Raw genomic sequence first — 26,997 nt, 5'->3', positions numbered from 1 at the left:
GACAAAAATTTCACATCGGCCTTTGGAAAGAGACAATCGGCTAATTTCAGCTTCGTAGAGCGCTATCTCTGTCCTACACTATGTATGTGATGTTTTGTCAGTTGTATTCCGTGCGACAGAGATAACGCTCTACGAAATTAGCCGATTGTCTCTTTCCAGTGGTTGATGTGCAATATTTATCGCCGGGTACTGTTGTTAGATTGTTTGATTCCCGGTGTATAATCTCATAATTCACACTTTATGCTGAACTTTAACTGCTCACAAAAAATATTCCAAATGATGGGCAACAGCGTCCTTAACATACCATAATACCATACTGAGATCACTAATCCGTCAGACAAGAGTGGTGTTTATGGTATATCTCCGTTTAAATATCTCTGGGGGAAGCGTATGCCTTGCAAAGACGTCTATGGCATGACGAAACATTATTTAGCCACTTCCGCACATGCAGTGGTAGTCGTGCAACAAAGTGCACCGGCAAACAATGCGAATTACACAACCGCCACCGCCAAATCACTCAGCACGTGTTTACCCCTCCACGGGGCATCTTCAGGTGTTATGTTACACCGATTAGTGCCAAACACAGAGTCTTGAGAGACTCTTGAGTGATTTGACGGTTGCAGTTGTGTAGTTCGCATTGTTTGCCGCATGCGCATTTGTCAGCGGGCTGGCGGGAAGTGGCTAAATATTGGTCCTTTTCGTACTTAGGATGGACTTCCGCAAGGTAACGGCTGATTCCATTAAATATGACGAGACATTCTCTTACTGGCGTTAAGATAAATCAGAGTTAGAAAGGGTCAAGCCGATCACGCAGAAACATGTACAGAATCTTAAAATAAATTTAAGAGGACCTTAAAATAGTGTCATTTGCAGAATTGAGATACGTGTGGTCATGGCGCTGAACCAAAAACCTAAATAAACCTCTTTTTAACTAATGAACTCCTTGGGAAACCCAGGGTCATCCCTACGCTGGTTTTCCCAAGGAGCTTTATCTCCGTCGCACGAAACAACGACTGACAAAACGTCACATAGGTAATGTGGAACAGAGATAGTGCTCTACGAAGCAGAAATTAGCAGATTGTCTCTTTCCAAAAGTCGATGTGCAATATGCTGTGCAAATTTATCGCTGAGTACTGTACCTGTGATTGTTTCTTCGGGCATGACTGCATTAAAACAATTAAATTTCAAATAATTTTAATAAAAATGTTAACCTACATTTACCTACTTATTTCATATACACAAACATACATATTTGTTTATATTAAACCTAATATAATATTTATTAACAGAATACATATTTAATTTCATTCTCCATATTCCAGGTGTGTTTTTAATTTACGTATTTCTTGTATAAGAAATTGGATGTAGATGTCCTTGTTGGTAGAAGGCTAGATGCAGCCGGTCTTATTGGAAATGTGGGATGGCATGATAAAGATGACAAGTCTATTGAAAGTCTTATTGGCCTTATATGTTATATTTTGGAACAAAAAATATAATCTGTGATGATATCAGAGTTGTAATTGCATGGAAAATATAGCCTCGTGTAGGAAGCATAGTCTTCATTCGGACCTATCACATGGTGCATCTCTCTTCTCCCCAAAACCCCACATATTAGTCCCGTCTCCAGTTCTCTCGGCTCGAGACTTGATCATGTCGTCTGAAGCGGTTTTCAGATCATAAGCCCAACCGATCTTCGCGAAGAAGTTGATGAAAAGCGTGGTGGCATTCAACCAGTTATTCCCCAGTTCCGCCGTACGGTAGTCCCACGGGAACACGTGGTGGTAGTTGTGGAAACCCTCACCGAAAGAAATGAACGATATGGGTAAGCATTGAGCGGGTTTTATGTTCCTGTCGTAAGGTTTGTTTCCCCACAAGTGGGCGGCGCTGTTCACGAAGAAAGACAAGTGGAGGTTGAAGACGTAGCGCATGACGGCAATGTTCCACGCGGTGTTGAAGGTCTCGCCGAAGAAGTACATGGGAATGACAGTTGGAAGGACGAAACATACTGTACCGATGAAGGGAATGGCGTACCTGAAACAGTTGATAAACATGAGTTAAGACGATGTCTGATAACAAGATCTTTTTTATGATCTTAGCAAGAAATAAAGTCAAATTTCTTTCGGCCATTTGTTAAAAAATTTGGGATTGAAATCTGACAAGCTGTCCTCTATTTGTTCACAAATGTTTTAATGAAAGCTTTTGTCCAGTCTTTATTGATAATCTTTCTATTGAGTGACAAAAATGGTTGATGTTCTGACTATATTTACAAGTGATACAATGTTCATCATTTCAGCCGTAAAACGTCAATAGATGCATCTAAAACTCTCCAATAGATTTCTTATAGAACCGGTGGCAAGTGGCTTGGATCCAGCGTCTTCCTACCACCGTAACCTGGTCGTCTACCTGAACATACTTTGTTACGTTTGCCCGTCTGTAGTCAGTCACTCCAGAGCCTTGAAGCTCACATCCATACAGGATTGTAATCCATTCAACTCGCGCTAGGCGTTTTGCAAACACTTCTATAGTGGGAACGGCCAAGGAACAGAACAATATTCCGACGTAGTTTTTTCCAGATAACTATAACTTGGGAATCTTCAAGATAAGAGTGAATAGATATCTTTTACATGAGCGTGTACTACCATAGACAGATAGAATGCTTTGCTACTTCATCTTGATATCATTATTGCTAATTCGATCTTGTTAAGAAAACCCGAACCTATATGTATCTATTGTTAGAAAACTTGCCTCAATACAGAAAGCGGGTAGATCGGACTGGACAAGATATTCGTCGGAATATTCTGGATGTATGCTAATTACAAACTATCCTTATATATTAGAAATCTATCATGTCTTACGGTTGTAGTGGTTAAAAATCTTAAGGAGCAAAAATATGTAACAAATAATTACTTTCTCTGAAACCGTAACACGGGATTTGCGTAGATGTCGCTCATGTCGATGAACTTGCCTCTCCTCTTTACTTCCTCGTGCTTCCTCACCAGGAGCCAGCCGACGTGGGAGTAGAAAAAGCCGCGTGTCGCGTTATGGGGATCCGCGTCGGTGTCGCTATACCTGCAATAGATAACGTTTTATCTTTTTCCTCTTCGGTCTATAACCTGTCTCTATGTCTGTTTGTTTCCCTTTTCTTCTACTCTATTTTCCTAACTCCCTTTCGCTTCCTTCTATGACAATGTCAATTCATACTCATATAGAATTTTGGGTAGCGCCGACAGATTTCAATGTTTTTGAGCTTCGGTCAAATTCTGCAATCTATGTAGCACAACACTTAGATGATTGTAAAAAATATTTTGAATTCGATTATACCAATACCGATGTCCATCTTTTCCCAAAATTGCCGACGTTTACAGTACTTGGCGGGAAATATTACACATCGATCATTTGTAGAGCGTTATCTCTGTCGCACGAAATACAAACAGTCCGGTATCTATTAGGAGCTGTTACAACAAGAATCATTTGCTTCTTTAGATAATTATTTTTATTCTTTGTATAAAATGCACCAATTTTTCTCTAAGCGGTGGCTTTAGTTTGGAGAAAATTAAATTAAAAACATGTTCATATTATGTTTACGTATTTAATTACATCTGTACGTAGTAAACACCGTTATACCTATTGTTAAAAGCTCAGATCGTGAAATGGTAGTAACTAAGAATTAGAATTATTATTATTTTATTACAATGTTTCATTTTAGGTACCTGACTGTTTGTATTTCTTGTGAAAGAGGTAACGCTCTACGAAGCCGAAATTAGCCGATTGTCTCTTTCCAAAGTTCGATATGCAATATTTATTGCCGGTACTGTACTTATTTTATCCATATTATGATTTCTTCTTGTTGTTGTACAATGAAAGGACGTAGTTTCTCAAAATTCTAAGGATTTACCGTCTGCTTGCCAGATCCATCGCATTGTAGGGAGAGGGTACATTGCAAGACTGTCGACTCATGTAACTGGCTACGACCGAACTAATGCGAACTCTTTGCCAAGCATTGGCGTTTATCCTTACTGTCCAGACTTCTCTCCTCTTTGTTTCTAACCATATGTGTAGAATTAATCACGAAAATGGAAGCTTTTTGTGTCATGATATTAACCTATTTTAACATTTGCTTTTTAATAATGCTGACTCATGTTTATTACTCGTAAATTATAAAGCCGCGTTCACGAGGAAGGTAAAACACAGTTCTGAGAGATCTAAATAGGATTTAGGATTCATACCTGTGATGTAGTCTGTGATCACGCACCCAATCGGTAGCGGTGTTCTGAAAGGCGAGCGTGTTCATGACCATGAGGATAATCTGTAGCGGCATCTTGGCTTTATACGCCCTGTGCGTCCAGAGGCGGTGAGCTCCAGCTGTGATACCTATTGCTGCGAGTGCCAGCAGTATGTAACCTGGAAATGTGAAAATTGGATTGAAAGATATACATCGTTATCTTTTGTCTTTTGGATACAAATTTTGAAACGTAAACACGGATTCATTTCTGATTTCTGTTTGATATTATGCCACCGTAATTGACATGTTTTGAATAGAGGCTGTTATGTTTGTTGCGAAAGGCAATTAAACATAATTGTTTCGAGGTAACATCAATACAGGTAAAGCTAATCAAAATTAACCACCGATCTGTACGAGACAATGTTTGTTTATTTCTAATGGCACCCGCTATTGGACTCGCTTATTTATGGGACAGGGGCGTTTTTATCTTTTAATGATTCACTTTCTTTTCGTTTTTTATTTCCATGCTCTCCTGTTATACTTTGCATCTATCTTTCTTCTACTTACATTCTACAATTTCTATCTTTCTTTTACTTACTTACATCGCCTCGTTCCGTACTATCATAGCTTCGGTTATCTCATTATTTTTACTTTATCGTATCTTTTATTTTACATTTTCTAATTTGGTTATTTTACATTTTATAACAGATTAGTTTTTAGCTTCTACCTGTATTAGTTTTGTTTACATTGATTCCATGTTTTGTTCATTTTTTGCAATATTCAAGGAACACTGGCATGTTGGGTTTTTCTTCTATTAATGAGGCGATGGTGTCCTTGCTTATTTTTTTACTCAACTTGCTTTCAAAATCGTACCGAAGTCCTACGAACACGGGACAGTGAGCTACAAGGTGGACCACGGTCTGGTCCACGCTCAGTTCACAGAAGCACAAGAGCTGGACCAAGACCGCGACCACCTCGACACTGCGGAACACGAAAAATTTCCGCGTTGTCGATGCCGTCGATCATGTCTGTTCTGCTGACGATAGTTAATGCATCATTTAAGTAATTTTAAATAAATGAACTTAAGCGAGTCCATTGTTTGTAAAACTGCAAGCAGTAGCAGAACACAAGGTATAATTGCATTATTGTTACATTGTAGACAATTGAGGTTAATTAGTAGATAAGCTATACGGATCTTGAATGGGAAAAACAAAGATATTTTCTCGCAGATGTCAATCTAGGTATGAAATGCACTTGCATTTTATACCTAGATTCACATCTGCGATAAATGTGTTGCTTTGTGCATCGCTTAAGTATAGCTCGACTAGATTCTGACATTTTTTTATGGTTATTGCATTTTTTTATGATATGGTTATTATTAAGGTAAAAAATATGTCTTATTGTTCACTGTCTGATATTGTATCCTGCGTTTGCTAGTCCGTTATCTGGACTCCAGAACTATAAGGCTCCAGCGGAAACCTTTTGCCAGTTTAACCTTTTCATGGCCTCATTTTTGTCGCCTCTGGTGGTACGTATCATATTGAGATCGCGGACTTTTTATTTTAAACATTTTATTTTCAATTTGTGTCTTCTTCTTGCTTGGTGCTTGGTTTCGGTTGAAGTTGATGCTGTCAGCCCGGGGCTTTTACAACTTCTTCGGAACTGAGTTCATGGAGCGGAAGGGTCCGTGAACTTAAAAATAGAACAGAAGCTGGATAGACGTATTGCAGCTGTACGATGATGTTCGCACGTAGTAATCCGCTCTACCCGAGTAGAGCTGTGTAGTGTTGATGTTGTGTGTGACTTGGGACGGCAGCGTGGATCACAGGTGAGCTAAGGATGTATCCGGATCCGACCTCGGTTCGTCTGGTGTGGTGGGTATTGTTTTATCCTATTGTGAATGACACAATGTCCTGTGCAGAGTGTCGCGGGTGAAGTGGTTGCAGTTGCTTTATGATCTTCCTATCTCATATCTTGTCACTCTCCTCTTCCGTTATTTAGGATCTCTATTACTCTTCTTATTCAATCTTTTACATTTTCACCTCGCCTATTTTCCTTTGCCACAATCTTTAGGTCACAGTAAAGTTTCAATTTTTATTTATATCTCAGGACTCTTGTGTATTAGTTCTAAATTTTCATTATTCTAATTAACAATTTATCTTATCCTTATTCGAGTAACGGCTTATTTTCACATATCACCTATATAAATTTTTTGTTATACCTCAGATATATGAGGCCACACCCCTTGTTTCCCATTGGGTAGACGGTGATGCCATTGTTAAGCCATTTCAATTTACCAACCCTCTGGACTATATCGATTACTTTGTTTATCATTATCTCTCATTTTCGATTCGATATCGCAGTGATGCTATACACGGGGTATAGCCATCTCCATAGCTCATTATGTATAGTCTTGCTTGACAATGATGCCAGAAGTGAGAGACTACGTTACAATCACGTTTATCATCACCGATAACACACATTGGTAATAGACCCTTGTCTTATAGCACCTAGGGATATGAAGCCTAATGTTTAGTTCATAATAACACAAATAAATTAATGTAACTTATGAGATTGATTACTATATACAGAATGCTTTAAATTTGTTTCATTGCCCTCGTTTTTGGGGACCACTCGTTCTTTCTATCGTGTTTAGAGATGGGTCTTTTACATTATTATGCTTTTTTTTTTTCATTATTTTAATTTTATTAAAAATCCTCCGTTCAACTATCTTAATTTCTTCCTTCACAATCTCTTCTTCCCCCTTCTCTTCTATATCTTCTTTCACGTCTGCCTATAGACGCCCATTGGACAAGACATAGGCACTCCTCATAGATCACCACGATGATCGCGCTGCATCCAATGACTCCTCGCGATCAAGAATACATTGTCTGCCCACCTAGTGGAAGGCTTATCCACGCCACTTCAACCGGCTCAAGGTTTCCACTCGAAGAACCTTTTGGCTGTTAATTATTTTTTTTATGATTATAGGCTTCTATACTTAATGTTACTCACGACATTGTTTTTATATTTAAAAAAGTAAAAAAAAAATCAATTTGTCAATGTTCAATTTTTTTTAAGGTGACGACAAAATTAAGTACCCACCGTCAAGTGAACCCTTTTTTTAATACTTTATCTTATTAACATAATCACAAGGACTTCTGACTTATTGTACCGTCACTCATGCAAGGTAATTATTTAAATTTATTGTTGTACAATTTTTTTGTTTCACCCTTTATTTATGTTTCTCTGTCAATTTTTTTGCCGATTTCAATGTTAGCGTGTGAAAAATAAATATATAATCTTTTTTTTATATTTCATATAAAAACTCTTTGAGTAATGTTTCACATGGAACCATAAATAATTCGTGTTTAAAAAAAGAATAATTTTTTTTAAATCGATTATTGTTTACTATCTGTTCCAGCGGAATTTGTACTGAAAGAATTTATTGGCATGTCGCATTGCAATGGAAAAAATAAATCAATGTAACATATTAGATTGATTACTTTATACATAATGCTTTAAATTTGTTTCATTGCCCTCATTTTTAGGGATTTGTCGTTCCTTCTACCGTGTTTGAAGCAGGGACTTTTACATTATGAAGCAATTTTTTTTTTCAATATTTTAATTTTATTCAACATCCTCCGTTCAACTTTCTTCATTTCTTCCTTTTTCTTCCGTCCTTCACAATTTCTTTTTTCCTCCTTCTCTTTCATATCTTCTTTCACACATCGCCTTCCTTTCGTCGTTCTCATTCCTAGATCACAGATTATAACAGTATCACAGTTCTCTCGTATTTACATTTTATTTCAATTGTTTATTTCTAATAATAATTTTCTTTACAGTAAAACTCGTTGTATATCTAATCTGATTAACCTTATTTATGTTAGGATATTTAGAAATAGGTGCGCATGCGGCAAACAATGTGAATTACACAACTACCACCGTTAAATCACTCGACACGTGTTTCACCGTAACACGAGGCATCCTAAGGAGTAATGTTACACCGATTAGTGCCAAACACAGAGTAGAAGCAGAAATAGGCGTGTTAACAAATGAGATGACATTCACACCTTTAAAGTTTTTACACGTATAACCTAACACCATGTATACAAGTTTTTTTTATTCGTTCCCCTATCTTATGTATGGGAAAGGGACGTTTTTATCTTTTAATGATTCACTTTCTTTTTGTTTTTTTATTTCCATGCTCTTCTGTCATACTTCACATGGTCTATCTTTCTTCTACTTACATTCTAGAATTTCTATCTTTCTTTTACTTACTTTTTAACATTCATTCATCGCCTCACTTGCTTCGCCTCGTTCCTTACTATCACAGCTTTTGGTTATCACATTGTTTTTACTTTATCATACCTTTTATTTTACATTTTCATGCATACAGGTTACTTCACGATAAATGATCTGGTGTCAAAGGTATCTTTAAGTGGAGTGTTTATAAAGATATCACCAGATCATGATTATGTCAGGCGATAGTTGCCCACTGCAGGTCATCGGATTCCCCCAAAGATCGCCACGATGATGGTTTTGCCCAGCTCGCATCCAGCGATTTCCCTCGATCTTGACTATATCACCAGATATGTATACTCACTGAAGATAACTGTGGACCACGTGGCAGTGGTGCAAAGTAGGTAAAATCCGTATATCGTCGCCGCGTGCCCGTAGCCGAAGGTGATGAGATTTTTATAGACGATCTTGTACTTTCGTGGCGCTGCCTGTGGTGCAACGAGCTTCTCGAACTGCTCCGGCTCCTGAACCACGGTCTCCATGGAGGAGATGTCCGGGGCCATGGTGCTGAAAAAGATTTTTGTGTCAGCTTCATAACTTGTTCTCAACGCTCAATATCTAACAAAATATTTCACGCAAGCGGATTGTCTGGAGTCTTTAATCTAGGATTTTAATACAAAAACAACAGAAAAAATTATGAATAAACTTCATATCTGAAATTAAGTTTTAAATATATTTTTGTTCATAAAATGCCGCAAAATATAATTGGACTATCGTTATCAGAATTCAAAATGCATATAAAAAAAAAATTGACGGAAAAGGCATACTATTCAATAAACAAATATTTATATGACAAGAGCCCTTGGCAGCGATGTCGCCTGATCATTTTTATTTCATTAAGGCCATATCTGATGAAGTGTATATGTATGAACCTGTGTTAAAGTTTATTAAAATATGTTTTGTTTCCTTGCTTCTACTCAAAGTCAAAAATAAAATAGGTTTAAAAGATATTAAGTCTACGATTAACAAGAGTTACAAGTTCCAAAGTTTAATAAAGTAATTTTATTTTTTATATCTAAGAAAGACTTGCTGGATTTCAAAGAGAAAATGGGATGGACATAACACATGGTTAATAAAGAAAAACAGATTTTGTTGGAAATCTATGGAGGGGTCTTACATCCAGCGATAGAATGAGATGATATGGCTTCACAATTTCTTTACCAATCTTTTTCTCATTTATTTATTTAAATTTTATTGTACACCATAGGAAATAACTAAAAAAAGGAACAATGAATACAGAGGTACAAGAGGCGGTCTTATCGCTGGGAGCGATCTCTACCTTTGGATGGAGATGAGAGACACGGATAGGGCAGTTTAAGGTGTACATACATACAAATACATACATTACTATACACATATATGCAATTGTGTTTTTCCACGGGTCGATGTGCAATATTTTTTTTTACATCAAACATTTTAAAACTTGCTCGTAAATGAAATGTTTATCTTCTGTCTCTTTTCTTCCGTTACATCTTGTTAACATACATTTATATATATTATTATAAACTCCAGATTATTCATGTTTCCAATTTGATAGGCGTTTATCAACTTCGACACTAGCGCGTCTTGCTCTTTAACCCTTTCGCTGCGTAGTGCCTAAAATGAGCAAATCTCTCAGCAGCCGGCGCGATAGTAGATTGTCTGTACGAACGCACGCAGCTATCGCGTCGGTGATCAACATGTTAATGACCATGATCATATAATTACTAACACGATAACGTAAAACAAATGTACGCCATAAAGTGCTGTTCGCTAAGAATAAGTGTATAGTTGAGCGCCAAAAGGCGCTGTCCGCTGAAAGTGTCTATAGTCGAGCGCCAAAAGGCGCTGTTCGCTAAGAAAGTGTCTATAGTCGATCGCCAAAAGGCGCTGTTCGCCAAAAATGTCTATAGTCGAGCGCCAAAAGGCGCTGTTCACGGAAAATGTCTATAGTCGAACGCCAAAAGGCGCTGTTCGCTAAGAAAGTGTCTATGGTCGAACGCCAAAAGGCGCTGTTCGCTAAGAATAAGTGTCTATAGTCAAGCGCAAAAAGGCGCTGTTCACTAAGAATAAGTGTATAGTCGAGCGCCAAAAGGCGCTGTTCGCAATAAATGAGTTAACACACTTGTGACGCGAGTGTTTTACATTACAAGCGGATACAGATACGCATTACGTTCACTTAATGTCATTATAATCAACTGTAATTGCAGAGATTAAAAATTCTTTGTTGGCGATTATTGTCAATGCTAGGCTATGTGTATGATTTTGTGGCCGACAAGCGCCGTACCGAAGTGGTTAAATCAGATTGAACTCACAAATAAAGGCATTCAACTTAAAGCGAAGCGAGTTCCACCCGCGTCCTCATCTGAGAAAAGTCCACAGAGAACCTATATTTTGTGCTTGGCTTCAGTTGAGGTTGATACTGTCAGCCCCAGGGCTTTTACAGCCTCTTCGAAGCGGAAGGGTTTGTGAACTTAAAAATAAAACAGAAGCTGGACAGACGCATTGCAGTTGTAGGATAATGTTAAAACTGTCTTCCTCAAATTGTTCTATTGTTTTGCTTGAAGATATGCTTTGGTTAATGTTGATGCTATCAGCCCAGAGGCTTTTACAGCTTCATCGGAACTAAAGGGTCCTTGAACTTAAAAATGAAACAGACGCGTTCCAGTTGTATGACATTCATAGTAAAGCGCTCTACCCGAGAAGAGCTGTGTGGTGTTGATGTTGTGTGTGACTTGGGACGGCAGCGTGGACCACAGGCGAGCCAAGGATGGATCCGGATCCAACCTCGGTTCGCCCACGTTGTTTGCGGTTAGCTAGCGGGCGGTCGCCACTAAGAAAAGGTATAGTGGTTAAATTTTGTGATCACTTTCGCAAATGACCTTGATACGGCACCCGTTGCGATCGTTTCACAAAATTTATTGTCACTTGTAATTTTCCTTACGAGTTTTTGTTCAATAAACTTTTTTAAATTATTACAAGACAATTGTGTCATTACACGTACTTGTATTTTTGAATTTACACAAACGACATGGTCGTTTATTTTAAACATGTCTATCTTTATTTTTGCAAAGATTGTGTAAATTGTTATTTTTATGTATATATACTCTTTTGAATATTGATAAAAACTATTTATTCATTCATGTCCAGTATCAATGATCGAATAGACACAATATATATATATACACACACACAAATATATATATATATATATATATATATATACATACATACATGTATATATACATACATGTATATATACATACATGTATATATACATATATATATATATATATATAATGGCAGTGCGTAGAAACAGATCGTCATTTCAGACCACTGTATGGAACCTTACCCTGAAGATATCTATGGGATATATATGGTCACCCCACCAAATAAAATGATAAATCCGAAAATGCTCTTATGAGAGATGAAAAATTAAATATTGGTTATGTTTCATAAATTTTAGCTACATAAAGCATTCAAAATATTTATAACAATATAATTGTATCGATTCTTATCATGCCGAATATAACTAAATATTTACTTATAACGTAAAATCTTTTCATTCCAGTTTGTACTTTACCTTGTTTATTTACAGAAAAAAAAAGATAACTTTGCCTATCTCTGTCATTTTTATCCAGAAAAATTGACAAGATATTGGAAGTCGTAGATTGCAAATACACCTATCCCCCGATTTACACGGTAGATACGTTCCTGAGAAAAACGTGTAAATCGAAAATTAAAAATTTTCAACTCAAAACCGTCTAAATCGAAAAGCTTGCAGAATATGCATAATTTTGCTATTCAACAGTTGTGATTTTTTTCAATATTTTTAGGTGTACACAGAAATATAAATAATATGCATTGACAGGTTAAAATGTTTAATATATTACGAAAACACTTTTTTTATTTATAATAATCTAAATTATGCACTCACTTGTAATTTACGAATATGGAAAATTAATCTTTCTGAAACTATGAAACTTTCACTCGAATACAATTTTCTGTAGATAAAACTTTAATTTTATGCGAAGATATACAGACACGGTGTGCGTGTGCAGCAAGTCAGCACATAAGCTCGGGATTCCCCGTGAGATGTGTACACAGTACACGTGTTCAATCACAGTAACATTTAGTGGAGTGCGATAAAAACAAATAAAAACTTATTTGGAAAACCGTGTAAAAGCGAAAACGTGTAAAACAAGTACCGTGTAAATCGGGGGATAAAATAGGTGTATTATAAACCTGCGGGGTGGCGATATATACTGTATAACAATAGGCTTACCATAATTACGAAGAGCCAAACCGGGACGCAGAAGAGAAAGAGGCTCATTTTCATTTTGCTTTTCGCTTAATTTGTGTTTTTCATATTTGAAATGCAATCAAAATTATTATGAATTAACAAAAACAACACTAAAAATTTTCCCGGTTTTATTATTCACCCACGCTTGCTTTATATTTTTCACTATAGTGCACTTTCTTCAGAATCGTTTTGTCGTGCTCTATTTTGTCATAAAATTCACTGCATGACATGTTTAAGTTGAGTTTGCACGTAAGCAAGGCTTCCACAACGCATTATTCCATCCTCCCCCGATCGTCAGACCACATTTTTACTATCTGTGGAAAAATTCTTTCCACTGGCGCTGAAGTACCGGGTAGACACAGCAAACTCCACAATTTTTTTTTAAATTTGGCACCTCAATATGCTGCTTGTGAAAATGGGTGAATAGCTGGACCTTTTCTCGGAGCAATTAGCACTATTCATTAGAATTTTGGCGCGGGTGGCACGGGGGAACGATTGGTATAGGTGTCGGTGATGTTCAAGTTTGACCGGGACGCTAATGCAGACCGGCCGGGACGGGGATCTCAAACCGGGACTATCCCGGTCAAACCGGGACGTATGGTAAGCCTATATAACAAGCGTCACATCGGTGGGCGGGATTGTCGACAGTGTGGTGTTATGATACGCAGAGAACACTACTCACACTCTGGAAACTTGTTTATAATTACATAGTGTGAGTTATATATGAACGTATCCTTCGGAATCGAACCTTGGACTGGCTTGCGATTGCTGCGTATTAAAATTAATTATTGTTTACTGTCTATCCCTGCAGCCTTTGTACTGACCCATGTTAATAACTGCATTCTAATTACTGTTAAACTGTATTTGACCTTCAACTTGCATTAAGAGGTTAGATTATAACTTGGAAGTCTTAAAGTTAAGATTGGATAGATATTTAGACAATATGGCATCGTAAACCTCGTCAGAACTTAAAATAAAGTGATACGTAGGACAAACGCTTTGCCTATAGTCGATGGGAATATTGTGAAACGTTTCAAAGTGAACACCTATATACAGGATGAACAAATGAGCTGTACATTAACACTTTTAAACCTATAAATAATCATTCTGTATAAATTGTTTGAGATATTAATAATCAGATATAGATTTTTACTAAGTCTCCGATTATTCGTCATCCAATGATATTTAGTTTTAATAATCAGATTGGATTGATGCATTGGATGATTGCTTATATATACACACACTCACACACACACACACACACACAAACATAATATATATATATAGAGAGAGTGAGAGTGTGAGATATATATATATATACACACATATAGATAGATAGATATAATTACTGAATAATCAGTAAAGAATTGTAATTGGAAAACTTATCAGTTTATGTATAGAAAGAACAATGTAATCGCATTGTAGAGGTCGAAGTGGCGGTCATATAGCTCGCAGAATAAATGGCAGCTAGCGCCTTTATTTTTTAAACGACCCCCGTTTTGGACCTTTTATTGTACCTCCTTGGATGGACAGGAACAGTTACTCACCACCACTCTGTGTTTGGCACTAATCGGTGTAACATAACTCCTGAAGATGCCCCGTGGAGGGGTGAAACACATGTTAAGTGTTTTAGCATTGGTGGTTGTGTAATTCGCATTGTTTGCCGCATACGCATTTATCAGCGGGCTGGCGGCGGTGCACTTTATTGCACGACTACCACTGCATGTGCGGAAGTGGCTAAATATTGGTCCGTTTCTTACTTGCTGAAGAATTAGGTCCAGTTGTGGGCTTTATAAGGCTTGTAAACATGTTTTATTTCAAAGATTCGTGGTTGATTTATCGTGCGAATTATATATACAATGTACTGCGACTACAGTGTAATGACGCTTTTCGTATAATTATGAAAAAACCCCGATACTGCAGCGCCAAGGGCATATCGGACGCCAGGGTTCCTGATTACTACGCAATCTTAAGACGTCGAACAGCCAGTGCGTGGAACTTGGCTGCGTAATAGTGGTAATTATATTTTAATTGTGGTCGCGCGATTTTTACGTAAGTGGTTTTCACAGCAGATAACCATTACACAGTGGCGTAGCTATGGTATTTGGGGCCTGGGGCAGATTAGGGCTTGGTGCCCTCCCCCCCCTAAAGAGTACACTCTAATTTCAAAATCAGAACAGAATGTAGTTAATACCTTTTTTTTTGGTTCAAAATAATAATAAATATATTTAAAATAACATTAGATCTTAATAAAATTTATTGGGAAAATTTAAAAACGAACATTCTTCGCTTTTTGGCCTGCAAAGTCATTAATCACATTTTGTAATCTTGCAATAATGTAATAATTTATTATTTTGTCATTTAGGGCCCTTTTAAAAAAACACTTTGTGTTTTGCGAATGAAAGGCTTAAACACTGTGTATATTATAATTTTTAACCGTTTATTTTTTTTATGTTCATATTGTTTAACAATTTTTTTAGCACAAAAATAGTAAAATTTGATATTCTTTTTATGTTATTTACTTTAAATAATGGTTTTCATTTTTCTTTTAACATTTCATTATTCATCATTAAAAAAAAATTCCAAAAAATTTTTTCAACTTTGGTGCCCCCCCTACTTGTGATGCCTGGTGTAGCCGCCCCGCTCGCCACCCCCTAGCTACGCCACTGCCATTACTATTAAATATTATCTAAAGTAGGTTTTCATATTTAGCGACTTTTTTTAAAATTAATGTTACACTTAAACTGTATGACATACTATTCCATAACTAATATAGCCTTTAAGTAAAAAAAAAATATTATTTTCATATAACTTAAATAAGTACTTGTTAACGGAGGCTATGATTATCTTAAAAAACACTCGATTATTGTTAAAGTTATTAGCTTAAAACGATTATTCTAATATACCTGCGTCATATTGCATCGATAATATGTTTTCTGATTTAATCGTGTATTCTAGAAAAAATTTAAATAGCAATTTATATTCTAACCATTGCGCACAATTAGTGCAGATTTAATATATCGAGTAAATTTACTAGAAAATGTTAAGTAATTTTGTAGCAGTAATAATAGAATAAATATATGAAATAATACAAACGTATGTAATTTGTTACGCCAACTGCAAAACATGTGCTATCCTAAAGATATCTATAGAAGATATATAACAATAGCCACGCGTGATGTGCGATGGCAGTGTGGCGGAAGTCTATCCTAAGCAAGAAAAGGACCAATATATAGCTACTTCCGCACATGCAGTCGTAGTCGTGCAATAAAGTGCACCGCCCTCCAGCCCGCTGATAAATGCGCATGCGGCAAACAATGCGAATTACACAACTACCACCGCTAAATCACTCAACACGTGTTTTCCCCACGCGGCATCTTCAGGAGTAATGTTACACCTATTAGTGCCAACATTTGGCACTTTATTGCACGACTACGACTGCATGTGCGGAAGTAGCTATATAGGTCCTTTTGTTACTTATTTATGAATTGGTAATCCTATATAATTATTACACAGTGTGAATTATATAAGAATGTATCCCTAGGAATCGAACCTTGGACCGGTTTGTTAAATTATCTATTTGCCCATGCAGCCTTTTTACTGACCCAAATTAATAGATCTTGCATTCTAATAACAGTTAAAATACCTTCAAAAGGCACTGTTTTGATAATACTTTCATAGTGGGAACAGTCAAGGTGTGGAACAACATATCACACACATCTCTTCGCTTAGATTGTCTGTAGTCGAGCGCCAAAAGGCGCTGCTCGCTAATTACAAGTGTCTATAGTCGAGCGCCAAAAGGCGCTGTTCGCTAAGTATAAGTGTCTATAGTCGAGCGCCAAAAGGCGCTGTTCGCTAAGAATAAGTGTCTATAGTCGAGCGCCAAAAGGCGCTGTTCGCTAAGAATAAGTGTCTATAGTCGAGCGCCAAAAGGCGCTGTTCGCTAAGAATAAGTGTCTAGTCGAGCGCCAAAAGGCGCTGTTCACAGCGAAAAGGTTAATATATAACATAATAATAAGAATTATAAAAAGGAACATTTTTGAAAATGGTTTACCATACATTGTTCTAATTATTAGGACCTGTATTCAAAAGACATCAGCGTTTGTGCCTTTGTTTTACTTTAACAGTTAATATTTCCGAATTTTTTTGGTCACGCTCCGCATGTCTTTACTAAGTTATTCTAGAATCTTCTTAAACTATTTCCTAACTTGAACTTTAAACTATTTCAAGCTAGATTAAACTATTTTAATATGCCCTAACAATGTTCAGTTTTTAAAATTACGTTTCGTGCGACCACTTCCTCATCCCTACTCCACATTGCCATCATCAGGTTGTGCGCCAGTATCTGTGTGGTTTCCGTATTCGCCACATCTATAAATCTTGCAAATGCTTTTTGAGTCTTGTCGGTGTAAAACACGCACATGTATATTAATATTAAACGTGATACATATTGACCCCGGCCAACCAATTACCGATCACCCTGTATTTAATTGGATAATAGATACAAATGAGTGTTGTTGTGATATTAGCCCATTGTATAAAATAAATATCGTTCCACTTCGATTTCAATCTTAGGTCAAAATGTTGTTTTTAATTATGTTCGGCATTGACAGATATGCCCTTTGCCCATCTTTCTTTATTCGCTTGTTTTTTTAAAAAAGTTGTTATAAGAAATATTTAATTGCGTGTTATCTTTACAATCACGTAGACGTGAAGAATAAGACGCAAAAAGGCAGTTGTCTCAAAATAAAAAATGTTTACATTTTATTATGCGGAAATCCCGATGCGTCTTTTGTTTGAGAAATGTGATTTGTAAAATGACTTACATAACACGAACAATATATTTACTTCAACTCAATATATGTGCATAAAGCATGGATGCACAGACCGCGGCCCGCCGACAGCAAAAATAATACTCTCGTACATTCGAAAAATATTGAATTCTATTCCAGAATAAAATCAAAAAAATTTAATTACCTATACTTCTGGCGACCGGCCCGCCATCAGTTCATGATTTGCCCGAGTGGCCCCTAGTCTTATTAAGTCTGTGCAACCATGGCATAAAGAAAGAAAAGTCTAGATGGGTAAGACATGTCGGGAGAATAATAAATAAACAAGGATGTAAATAGAGTGGTGTCGAAACTGCAGAAGAGGTAGAAATTAGAATAAGAGATGGACTCCAACAAGAGTGTGCATAGTAGCACTTTAGTGACGTCATTTCTCGGAAGACAAGCTGAAAGGATTCTATCGAACATTTGCTCATTTATTAATGATATTTTAAGCAATAAAGGCTGTTTTATTTTGTTTATTTATTAATGTATGTACATAAAATTTCTTAAGAACAAAAATAAATTCGCTGTATCTGCTATTAGGGTCTATAAAGTGTCTTAATCATTCGCAGGTCGATCTATATTTCTTTGTTGTTTGGCACTAATCGGTGTAACATAACTCCTGAAGATGCCCCGTGGAGGGGTGAAACACGTGTTGAGTGATTTGGTGGTGGCGGTTGTGTGATTCGCATTGTTTGCCGCATACGAATTGTTCTAATTTTAATAAAAAAGATAAATTCCATTGACATTAGCGTCCGTGTCTTTGTTTTACATTTACGATAAAAATTTCCGATTATTTTATTTGCTTATGCTCCACAAGTCTTAACTAAGTTATTCTAGACTCTTCTTAAACTGTTACCTAACTTGAACTTTAAACTGTTTCAAGTTAAATTAAACTATTATTTACTATTTTTTTATTATCAGTTGTTTTAAGTACGTGGCACGTTAGGAACTAACTTATACATTAATTTCACTTCTCATAAAGCTTTTTTAACTTTGACCAAAGACGGTCTTCGTTTGATTTGTTGGCAAAGCGTGATCAGCTCTGAACTTGTATAGAAATAAATATCTTTTGTTTATTTAAACTCAACAGCCAAAAGTCTGGAGCAGTGAAGGTTACAGAAAACATTCCAATTATTTACTGATTATAAAAATCGGTAAAAAAACTTTTAAGTTGAACAGTTTTTTAAACGGTTTTATTTGATACCCATATTGTGGTGGTTGTAAAAAAATATGTACCTAGTCCGCCATATTGGAACGGCGTCCATCTTGAATTTTAAATTTTGTCATAATCATCGTGTTTTACTAGTGTAGCCCTTTCATTTAATACCCATATTGAGGGGGTTAAGGAAAAATATGTAATCCGCCATTTTGTATCGGCGGCCATCTTAGATTTATAATGTTATTGATTTTATTATACTGTATTGTCATCTAAATTAAATGTGTGTACCATATTTCAGATCAATCTGACAACGGGAAGGTGCTTAAATTTCAATTTCTAATTTTGACCAAAACAAATTCCGTACGGGTCGAACTAAATAAAACCATTTAAAAACGTTCAGTTTGTTTAAAATCTTTAGTAATGTTACTTTAATTGTCCATCTCGTTTATCTAAAAATAAAAAAAACTAAACTCCTGTCATATATAGACTTGTTAATGAGTCAAATTGTCATGTAACTGATATGTTAAGTGATAATAATAAATCTTGAAAACAGCCTGCGTTAAGAGTATACTACATTGACAAGTTTTTATTTAATGGAATCAGGCGTTACCTCGCAAAAGTCCATCCTAAGTAAGAAAAGGACCAATATTTTTTTTTATGACCCCCGCTATTGGGGGGGCCTCTCGTACCCCTATTTGTGGTGGGATAGGGACTTTATTAGCATTTAATTTTTTTCACATTATCTTTTATTTTCTCTCTCTTCTTTCATTCTTCACATTCTCTTTCGGTCCGTTTTCTATCTTTCATGCTACATTTCTACTTTCTTACCCTTTTGCTCTGTTCGTCTATCATTCTTCCCTTTTTCTTTTTACATTTTTTCGATTTGTTTTTTTATTTTACATTGTTACTTATTCTATAATTATTTTCTATCACAGTTTTGTTTCTATTTACATTTTTAATCTATTTATCTTTTTATACTCTGTTTGCTTTAAGGACCAATATTTAGCCACTTCCGCACATGCAGTGGTAGTCGTGCAATAAAATGCACCATTGACACAAATTGACAAGTTTGTCCATTTGTGGGCTTGCGGGTACGTGGTATCCATTGTAAAACCTTAAGGAGTTTGCTTCTATCAGTTCTGCGCATTATGTTCGTTTACTTATTTGTTATTTTATCGTTGCTTGATTTATGTCGATGCTATTAGTCCGGGGTCTTTTACAGTTTCGTCGGAATTATTTTTATTACACGATGTATATTGATGTTTGTAGGTAGATGGATTCTCTTCCTGAGTAGAGTTGTGTCGTGTGTTTGATGTGTTTGCGGCTTGGGAACGCAATGTAGGTCACTAACGAGCGCTAGATGTCGATAAGGCTTTAATGGCTCCTGTTATTGGGGACCTCTCACCCCTATCTTCGAAGGGACATTGACTTTATTTTTCAATTATTCTCTTTTTAAATTACTTCTATTGTTTAATTCTCCTCTTTCATAAATCTTATTTTCTTTCGCATTTTCTTGTGTACTTTTTAATCATTTTTTTTTTACTTTCATTTCTCGTCTCACTATCTTCACAATTTCTACAGTATAGCAGTTAAAAATTTTCCTTTGGTCAACTACAAAAAAAGTCATATACATATGACTTTTTTTCATCTGATTTATTTTAGGTATGTTCCGATACATTATATTCATTTAACTTATATTCTGACTAGATATTTATTTCTTAATTATTCCTAAATATAACCTCCTTGATTAGCTCACTGCAACATGAAAGAGGCGATGTTGCCGACTGGTATCTTTCTCTCTGTTTCGATTTCGAATTTCTTCCTGAGTATTTCGATTGTGGGACCAGGTGTTTCACGGTCGGGTTAACCCCCGGATCACGGAAGCACGAGGAACTTCCGTTGAGCTTATACAGATGAAGGTACACGGGAATCCCCCGTGCCCTGTAAACATCTGGACCAGTATCGTGTCCAGCTGCACTTGGTGGAGTACACAAAAGGCAAGCTTGACGCTCGGGAAAAATACCAGCTTTATCGAAGCCTTTGTTCCTTCCACATACCACCTATTCCATTATTCGAGCGACTCTAACCAAGTCTTTTGATTTTTTAAGGCAGCATCCTTGGCCAACTGGTCCGCTCTCTCATTTCTCTGCGTCCTCGCGTATTTTCTTGCATAATACAGTTTTATACCCTTCCCTTTCTCTTTCGTTTCCATTATGGTTTCTTAATCGATGAGGAGAGACAGAAATCGCGTTAAAAACTGTCCAAAACTCAGTTCAATTGTATCCTTCATTCGAAGAAATCTCATAGAACTAATAGCTTACTAATCTTGATATATATGCTATCATCAATTTACATATATATATAAATATAAAAGAGACAGCCACTATCTCGAGTATCTATTTTACTAATTCTAATGTATTTTTTTCGAAAAAAGTGGAACAAATAGATACAGCCCGGATTTTTTAATTTCTTTATGTGCGATCCTATGTAACATATATTTTTTTATATTAAAGCAAAAGTGTTAAACTCTTGTCAAGTCCACTTTCGAATTGCCCACCTGTGGGAAGTGAGCCACACGCATCGCAGATAAATAAGAAAAAAAAAATGTTGGAAACATCAAGTAAGTATAGGTAATTTGAAAGATATTATCACAAAGCAAATATCTATTCACTGCAATAAATTTTTCCACAGTCGTTTCACTAATTAAAAATATATATAGAAATTAATTTTTTATACAATCGTTTAATTTTTTTTTCATAACAAAATTTATTGAGACGGAAAGGCCACGACAGGATACACCCGACATATATATATATATGAATAGTTTATTTAATTCTTTATTACTAGGTGCAGGTTCATTACAACACCTAACAAAGCGTATGAATAAAAATTGTAATGCTAATTAAAAACCGAGTCTGGTATCGGCTGGTATCACAAAGTTGCAAAGATGCTCCGTTCAATGTAACGATATATATGTTGGTGCAAAAGTAATGTCACAATGTGAACGCGCCTTTATTTTTACAAATGTCAAATTTCACTGCGCTTTGACATTTGTGTTGTAAATATAAATATATACGCCTTCACTTGTTGACAAGTAATTATTAATATTTGCGTAACTTTTTTGTTTCATGTACGATCTTAGCCTTTCCATAATTCTTACGTCCCTCTATGTAACATATATAATTTTTATAATAAAGCGAAAGGGTTAAACTCGTGGAGGCTCCACATTCGTATTGCCCCTTTAACAATCCAATTGCCCCCCATGGGGCGTGGTCCCTACGTTGGGAAACGCTACCTATATAGTGGCGTTTGGCGCCATTTGTAAAAATTAAGACAAGTTCACATTTTGACATTACTTTAGCGCCACCTGTTACATATATGTCTTTGATTTGACATTGATATACTAATATTATTCTATATTCATATTAAAATAACTGCTTTTTACTACTTGCATATGTATGTATATATATGGTAAATATATTAAAATTATTTTTTTTTAATTTTGTCTGTCTGTTTATGTCGGCTAATCCTAAAATGGCTGGACCGATTCAGACGGGACTTACATTAGCAAGTATCCTATGTAATAAGAAGTAACTTCGCTACTTTTATTTTTAGAAACATTCCTAAGACGGAAAGAAACTAAATGTTTTTTTTTAATTTCACGCTGACAAAGTCGCGGACGTAACTTGTATAAATTAACATTGTAAATAAATTGACAACATGAAAAATTGGTAAATTTCATTTAAAAAAACAACTGTTGAGTTTCTTTTTGGCTGTCAGACCAGAGTTCCAAATCGTTGCTAGCTTACTGCTTATAATGTTAAAATAATCGACGATACAATAGCGCTTGTAAATGCCTCCTTGAATAAAGATATTTTGAATTTGAATTTGCTAAATGAAGGCTGCTACTTTGAGGTTATATGGTGGAAGCCTGTGTCCATTAGTAGATTTCTACTGGTGAAGTCTTCGAGCTGATAAATATCCAATATAAAGCTTATGTCTTCTCCAAAGACATCTATGAGAGGTTACACCATAATATCCACTTGTTATGTTACACAGAGGACGCTGCTGTACATCCTCTGGAAACTTTTTTGAGCAATCCTATATAATTAATGCACAAAGTGTGAATTATATAAGATTACTAGCTGATCCCGCAAACGTTGTTTTGCAAACAAAAACTAAAGTTTTTATTTAACACATTAAAAATAAGGGTTGATCGTAGAGGGGTGAAAATTTAGGGTTGTATGTACTTTTGTATGCTGTATCATAATAAAATAAAAACCATAAAAATTGTCTAAAAAATTAAAAATAAAATTTAGTGGTGGACCACCCTTATCACTTAGGGGTATGGAAAATAGATAGTAGCCGATTCTCAGACATACTAAATACGCATATAAAATTTGGTAAAAATCGGTCAAGCCGTTTCAGAGGAGTTCAAGTTCGAACACCGTGACACGAGAATTTTATATATTAGATATCGAACTATATATTTAAAATAAGAGAGTCGATATGAGAAGAGTCATAAATATAGAGGAAGTTTCAGATATTGTGATCACTTTTGCGAACTGTATCACAGGAGTTGTAGCAATTCATTCTAAAGTTTAATATCACTTACAAAAAAAATATATTAAATTTTTACAAGGTTTTTCCATCATAATCATTTAGAATTTCAAATCGTATCGTCCCAGGATTTTGTACACCTATCCCCCGATTTACACGGTAGATACGTTCCTGTGAAAAACGTGTAAATCGAAAATTAAAAATTTTCATGTCAAAACCGTGTAAATCGAAAAACTTGCAGAAAATACATGATTTTGCTATTTAACAGTTGTAATTTTTTTCAATATTTTTAGGTGTACACAGAAATAAAAAAAATGCATTGACAAGTTAAAAGATTTAATATATTACGGAAACATTGTTTTTTATTTATTTAATTACAATACATTAAAGAGAATAACAAAAAAGAAATTACTCTCATTCTTTTTTTCGGAATCGAAGGTTCGAATTCACTTTCATCGCTCGAAGTTATTTGTGCCGATTCGAAGTTAGAAACAGAAATATTTACATTACGAGAGATGGTAATTAAATCGGTTATTAAAACAAAAAAAAACTTATTTGGAAAACCGCGTAGAACAAGTACCGTGTAAATCAATGGATAGGTGTATTTCAAAATTGAATCAATTAACAAACGATGATTTTATGCAATGTTAAAAAAAGTATTTTAGTATGAAAATAGATATATGGCGGTAAAGGATTGAGACTTGCGATTATAGGTCGTGGGTTCAAATCCTGGTATACAATTATATATATTATATCTCTCTCGACTCTCTGAGATATAATGAACACTTTGTATAGGATTATAATGCAAACTTTGTGTATTAATTATATAGGATTGCAACAACGCACAAACAAGTTGCCCAAGCATGGGCGGCTACGTATCATACCACACTGTGATCGCCAATCCGCTTGCCAAGCGTGGCGATTATAGTATATCCCCCATAGATACCTTTAGATTCCGTCTATGCCTTGCAGTGAGGATCTATAGGCTGATGATACACTTTCATGTGACTCTTAACTGTCTTATATAACACTAGCTGATCCCGCAAACGTTGTTTTGCAAAAAAAATATTGATATTTTAATTTACAAATAAAAAATAAGGGTTGATCGTAGAGGGGTGAAAATTTATGGTTGTATGTATTCTTGTATGCTGTATCATAAAAAAATAAAAACAAAAAATTTCGTTAAAAAAAAAAAAAAATTTTAAGTGTGAACAACGTATATATAGATAGTAGCCGATTCTCAGTCCTACTGAATACGCATATTAAATTTGGTAAAAATCAGTCAAGCCGTTTCAGAGGAGTTCAAGTTCGAACACCGTGACACGAGAATTTTATATATTAGATTTAAAAAGTGCATTAAACAAAACTTTGTAAAAATGTTCTGTTATGGTGTGTTTTACTAATGATAAAGTTTAATAATTATTTGTTTTACTGTGTTAAGGATGTTGTAAAAGTGATAAAAAATGTCTCGTTTTTTAAGAGTGATTTTCCGACATGACAATGCGATTAAAACCACGTAATTTTATGCTGAAGGGTGTCGTTATATGTACATATATATATTCGAATAATCAATGAATAATTTTAAAGGATTGATAAAGGAGTCAGTTATTGATGTACAAAAACCTATATTATTCCCTCTTCATAGAATATCATTGTTTGTATTTTACTCATCCCAATTACTAATACACCTACCCCCGATTTACACGGTAGATACGTTCCTGAGAGAAACGTGTAAATCGAAAATTAAAAATTTTCAAGTCAAAACCGTGTAAATCGAAAAGCTTGCAGGAAATGCATAATTTTGCTATTTAATATTTGTAATATTTTTCAATATTTTTAGTTGTGCACAGAAATAAAAATATAATGCATTGACGAGTTAAAATATTTAATATATTAAGGAAACACTATTGTTTTTTATTTATAATAACATAAATTATGCACTCACTTTTAATTTACGAATATGAAAAATTAAATCTTTCTGAAACTGTGAAACTTTCACTCAAATACAATTTTCCGTAGATAAAACTTTAATTTTATGCGAAGAAATACAGACACAGTGTGCGTGTGCAGCAAGTCAGCACATAAGCTCGGGATTCCCCGTGAGATGTGTACACAGCACACGTGTTCAATCACAGTAGCATTTAGTAGAGTGCGATAAAAACAAAAAATAAACTTATTTGGAAAACCGTGTAAAATCGAAAACGTGTAAAACAAGAACCGTGTAAATCGGAGAATAGGTGTACTAGTAAAGCATAAAAAATTAAAATCAGTATCAGGGGCTCATCTGTTTGATTTACTATTGTGGAATTAATTATTATTTTTTAGATAATTAGTTTATTAACACAAGCGAGTATATATACGCATTCAATGTAAAAGTATATAATTTGATAAGTGTATAATATTAAAATGGCATCGTAAAAAAAAGTTTAATTTCAATTTATAATTTAAAAAAGGAACTTAAGATTTGTACTTACATTTATGGTATCGCTTATCAACACTTAAAATTCAAAAATGGAATGTTCGAACACGCGTGTAGGTTTAAATATATATGTATGTTCACCACCGGTGTCAATGTGACTGGGTGAAAAACACTATGCTTGCACTTCCCTAGGGTTTTACTCCCCACTTTCGTCTTCGTCCCTCCCCCTCCCCCACCACCCCCACTCAGCTGGCGTCATCGTCGATTGACGCAAAGTTTTCTCGATTAATTTTTTTCAATTGATTTCATAACTCTCATTGTCCTCGGTGCCGGGTTTATCCTGTTGTGGCCTTTCTGTCTCAATACATTTTGTTGTGAAAAAAATAATAAACGATTGTATAAAAAATTAATTTCTATATATATTTTTAATTAGTGAAACGGCTGTGGAAAAATTTATTGCAGTGAATAGATATTTGCTTTGTGATAATATCTTTCAAATTACCTATACTTGCTGATGTTTCCAACATTTTTTGCTTATTTATCTGCGATATGTAAGGCTCACTTCCCACAAGTGGACAATTCGAATGTGGACTTGACGCGAGTTTAACACTTTCGCTTTTATATAAAAAATATATGTTACATAGGAGGGCGTAACAATTTTAAAAAGGCTAAGATGGTGCATCGCATATAAAAGGATGAAAAAATCCAAGCTGTATATCTATTTGTTCCACTTTTTTCGAGAACAATGCATTAGAATTAGTAAAATAGATACTCGTGATATTGGCTGTCTCTCTTTTTGTATATTATATATATATATATCTACTCATTTTGCACGTCATAGACACCCACTGCAAGGCGGCCATGCTTTGCTTTAAAATTTTTAAAAAAATATTAAGATTCCTTTATTCAAAAAGATAAATATAAATTTAATTTATTCAAATTTAGAACTTTTAACAGAAGTCTTATCGATTGTCAACTTATCTGTTTATTTTTTAATCTATTTTATTTTCAACTCTACTCTGCTTCGCAAGGCGTTGTAGTTGTGGAGAAGAAGCAGGAAGGAACTTCACAACAGCACATCTTTACTAAAGTTTAATACAGATTTACATATATACGCTTTATCAGATGTAGCCTGAAATCAAAACAATCAGGCGACATCACTGCCAAGGATTCTTGTCATTTAAATTTTCCGTTAATTAATTTTTTAATTAAATAAATTTA

At 35.2% G+C, this 26,997-nt stretch overlaps 1 protein-coding gene across 1 annotated transcript; it reads right to left on the bottom strand.

The window, feature by feature from the left end:
- Positions 1-1,383: 1,383 nt before the first annotated feature.
- On the bottom strand, positions 1,384-25,918 carry LOC137926380 (acyl-CoA Delta(11) desaturase-like). Its single transcript, XM_068769982.1, has 5 exons — positions 25,832-25,918; positions 8,829-9,031; positions 4,227-4,401; positions 2,908-3,069; positions 1,384-2,031 (listed from the first exon to the last, which is right to left on the bottom strand). Exons 2-5 carry the CDS (start codon positions 9,025-9,027, stop codon positions 1,560-1,562), a joined length of 1,008 nt encoding a protein of 335 aa, XP_068626083.1. The 5' UTR covers positions 9,028-9,031; positions 25,832-25,918; the 3' UTR covers positions 1,384-1,559.
- Positions 25,919-26,997: the final 1,079 nt, after the last annotated feature.

The sequence above is a fragment of the Battus philenor genome, unplaced genomic scaffold, assembly GCF_028537555.1.
Source record: "Battus philenor isolate CCGP_79_NKW_IND1 unplaced genomic scaffold, ilBatPhil1.0.hap1 SCAF_29, whole genome shotgun sequence".
Lineage (NCBI taxonomy): Eukaryota > Metazoa > Arthropoda > Insecta > Lepidoptera > Papilionidae > Battus > Battus philenor.
Note: the sequence above shows the minus strand (reverse complement) of the source record. Positions and strands in the feature narration are given on the sequence as shown.

Bases quoted from the DNA above. Each gene is read 5' to 3' on its own strand.
- LOC137926380 (XM_068769982.1), bottom strand. From the start codon at position 9,027: ATGGCCCCGGACATCTCCTCCATGGAGACCGTGGTTCAGGAGCCGGAG. The intron at 4,402-8,828 runs GTGAGTATACAT...TCACATTTCCAG, and splicing joins GTGGTCCACAGTTATCTTCA to GTTACATACTGCTGGCACTC. The intron at 3,070-4,226 runs GTATGAATCCTA...TATCTATTGCAG, and splicing joins GATCACAGACTACATCACAG to GTATAGCGACACCGACGCGG.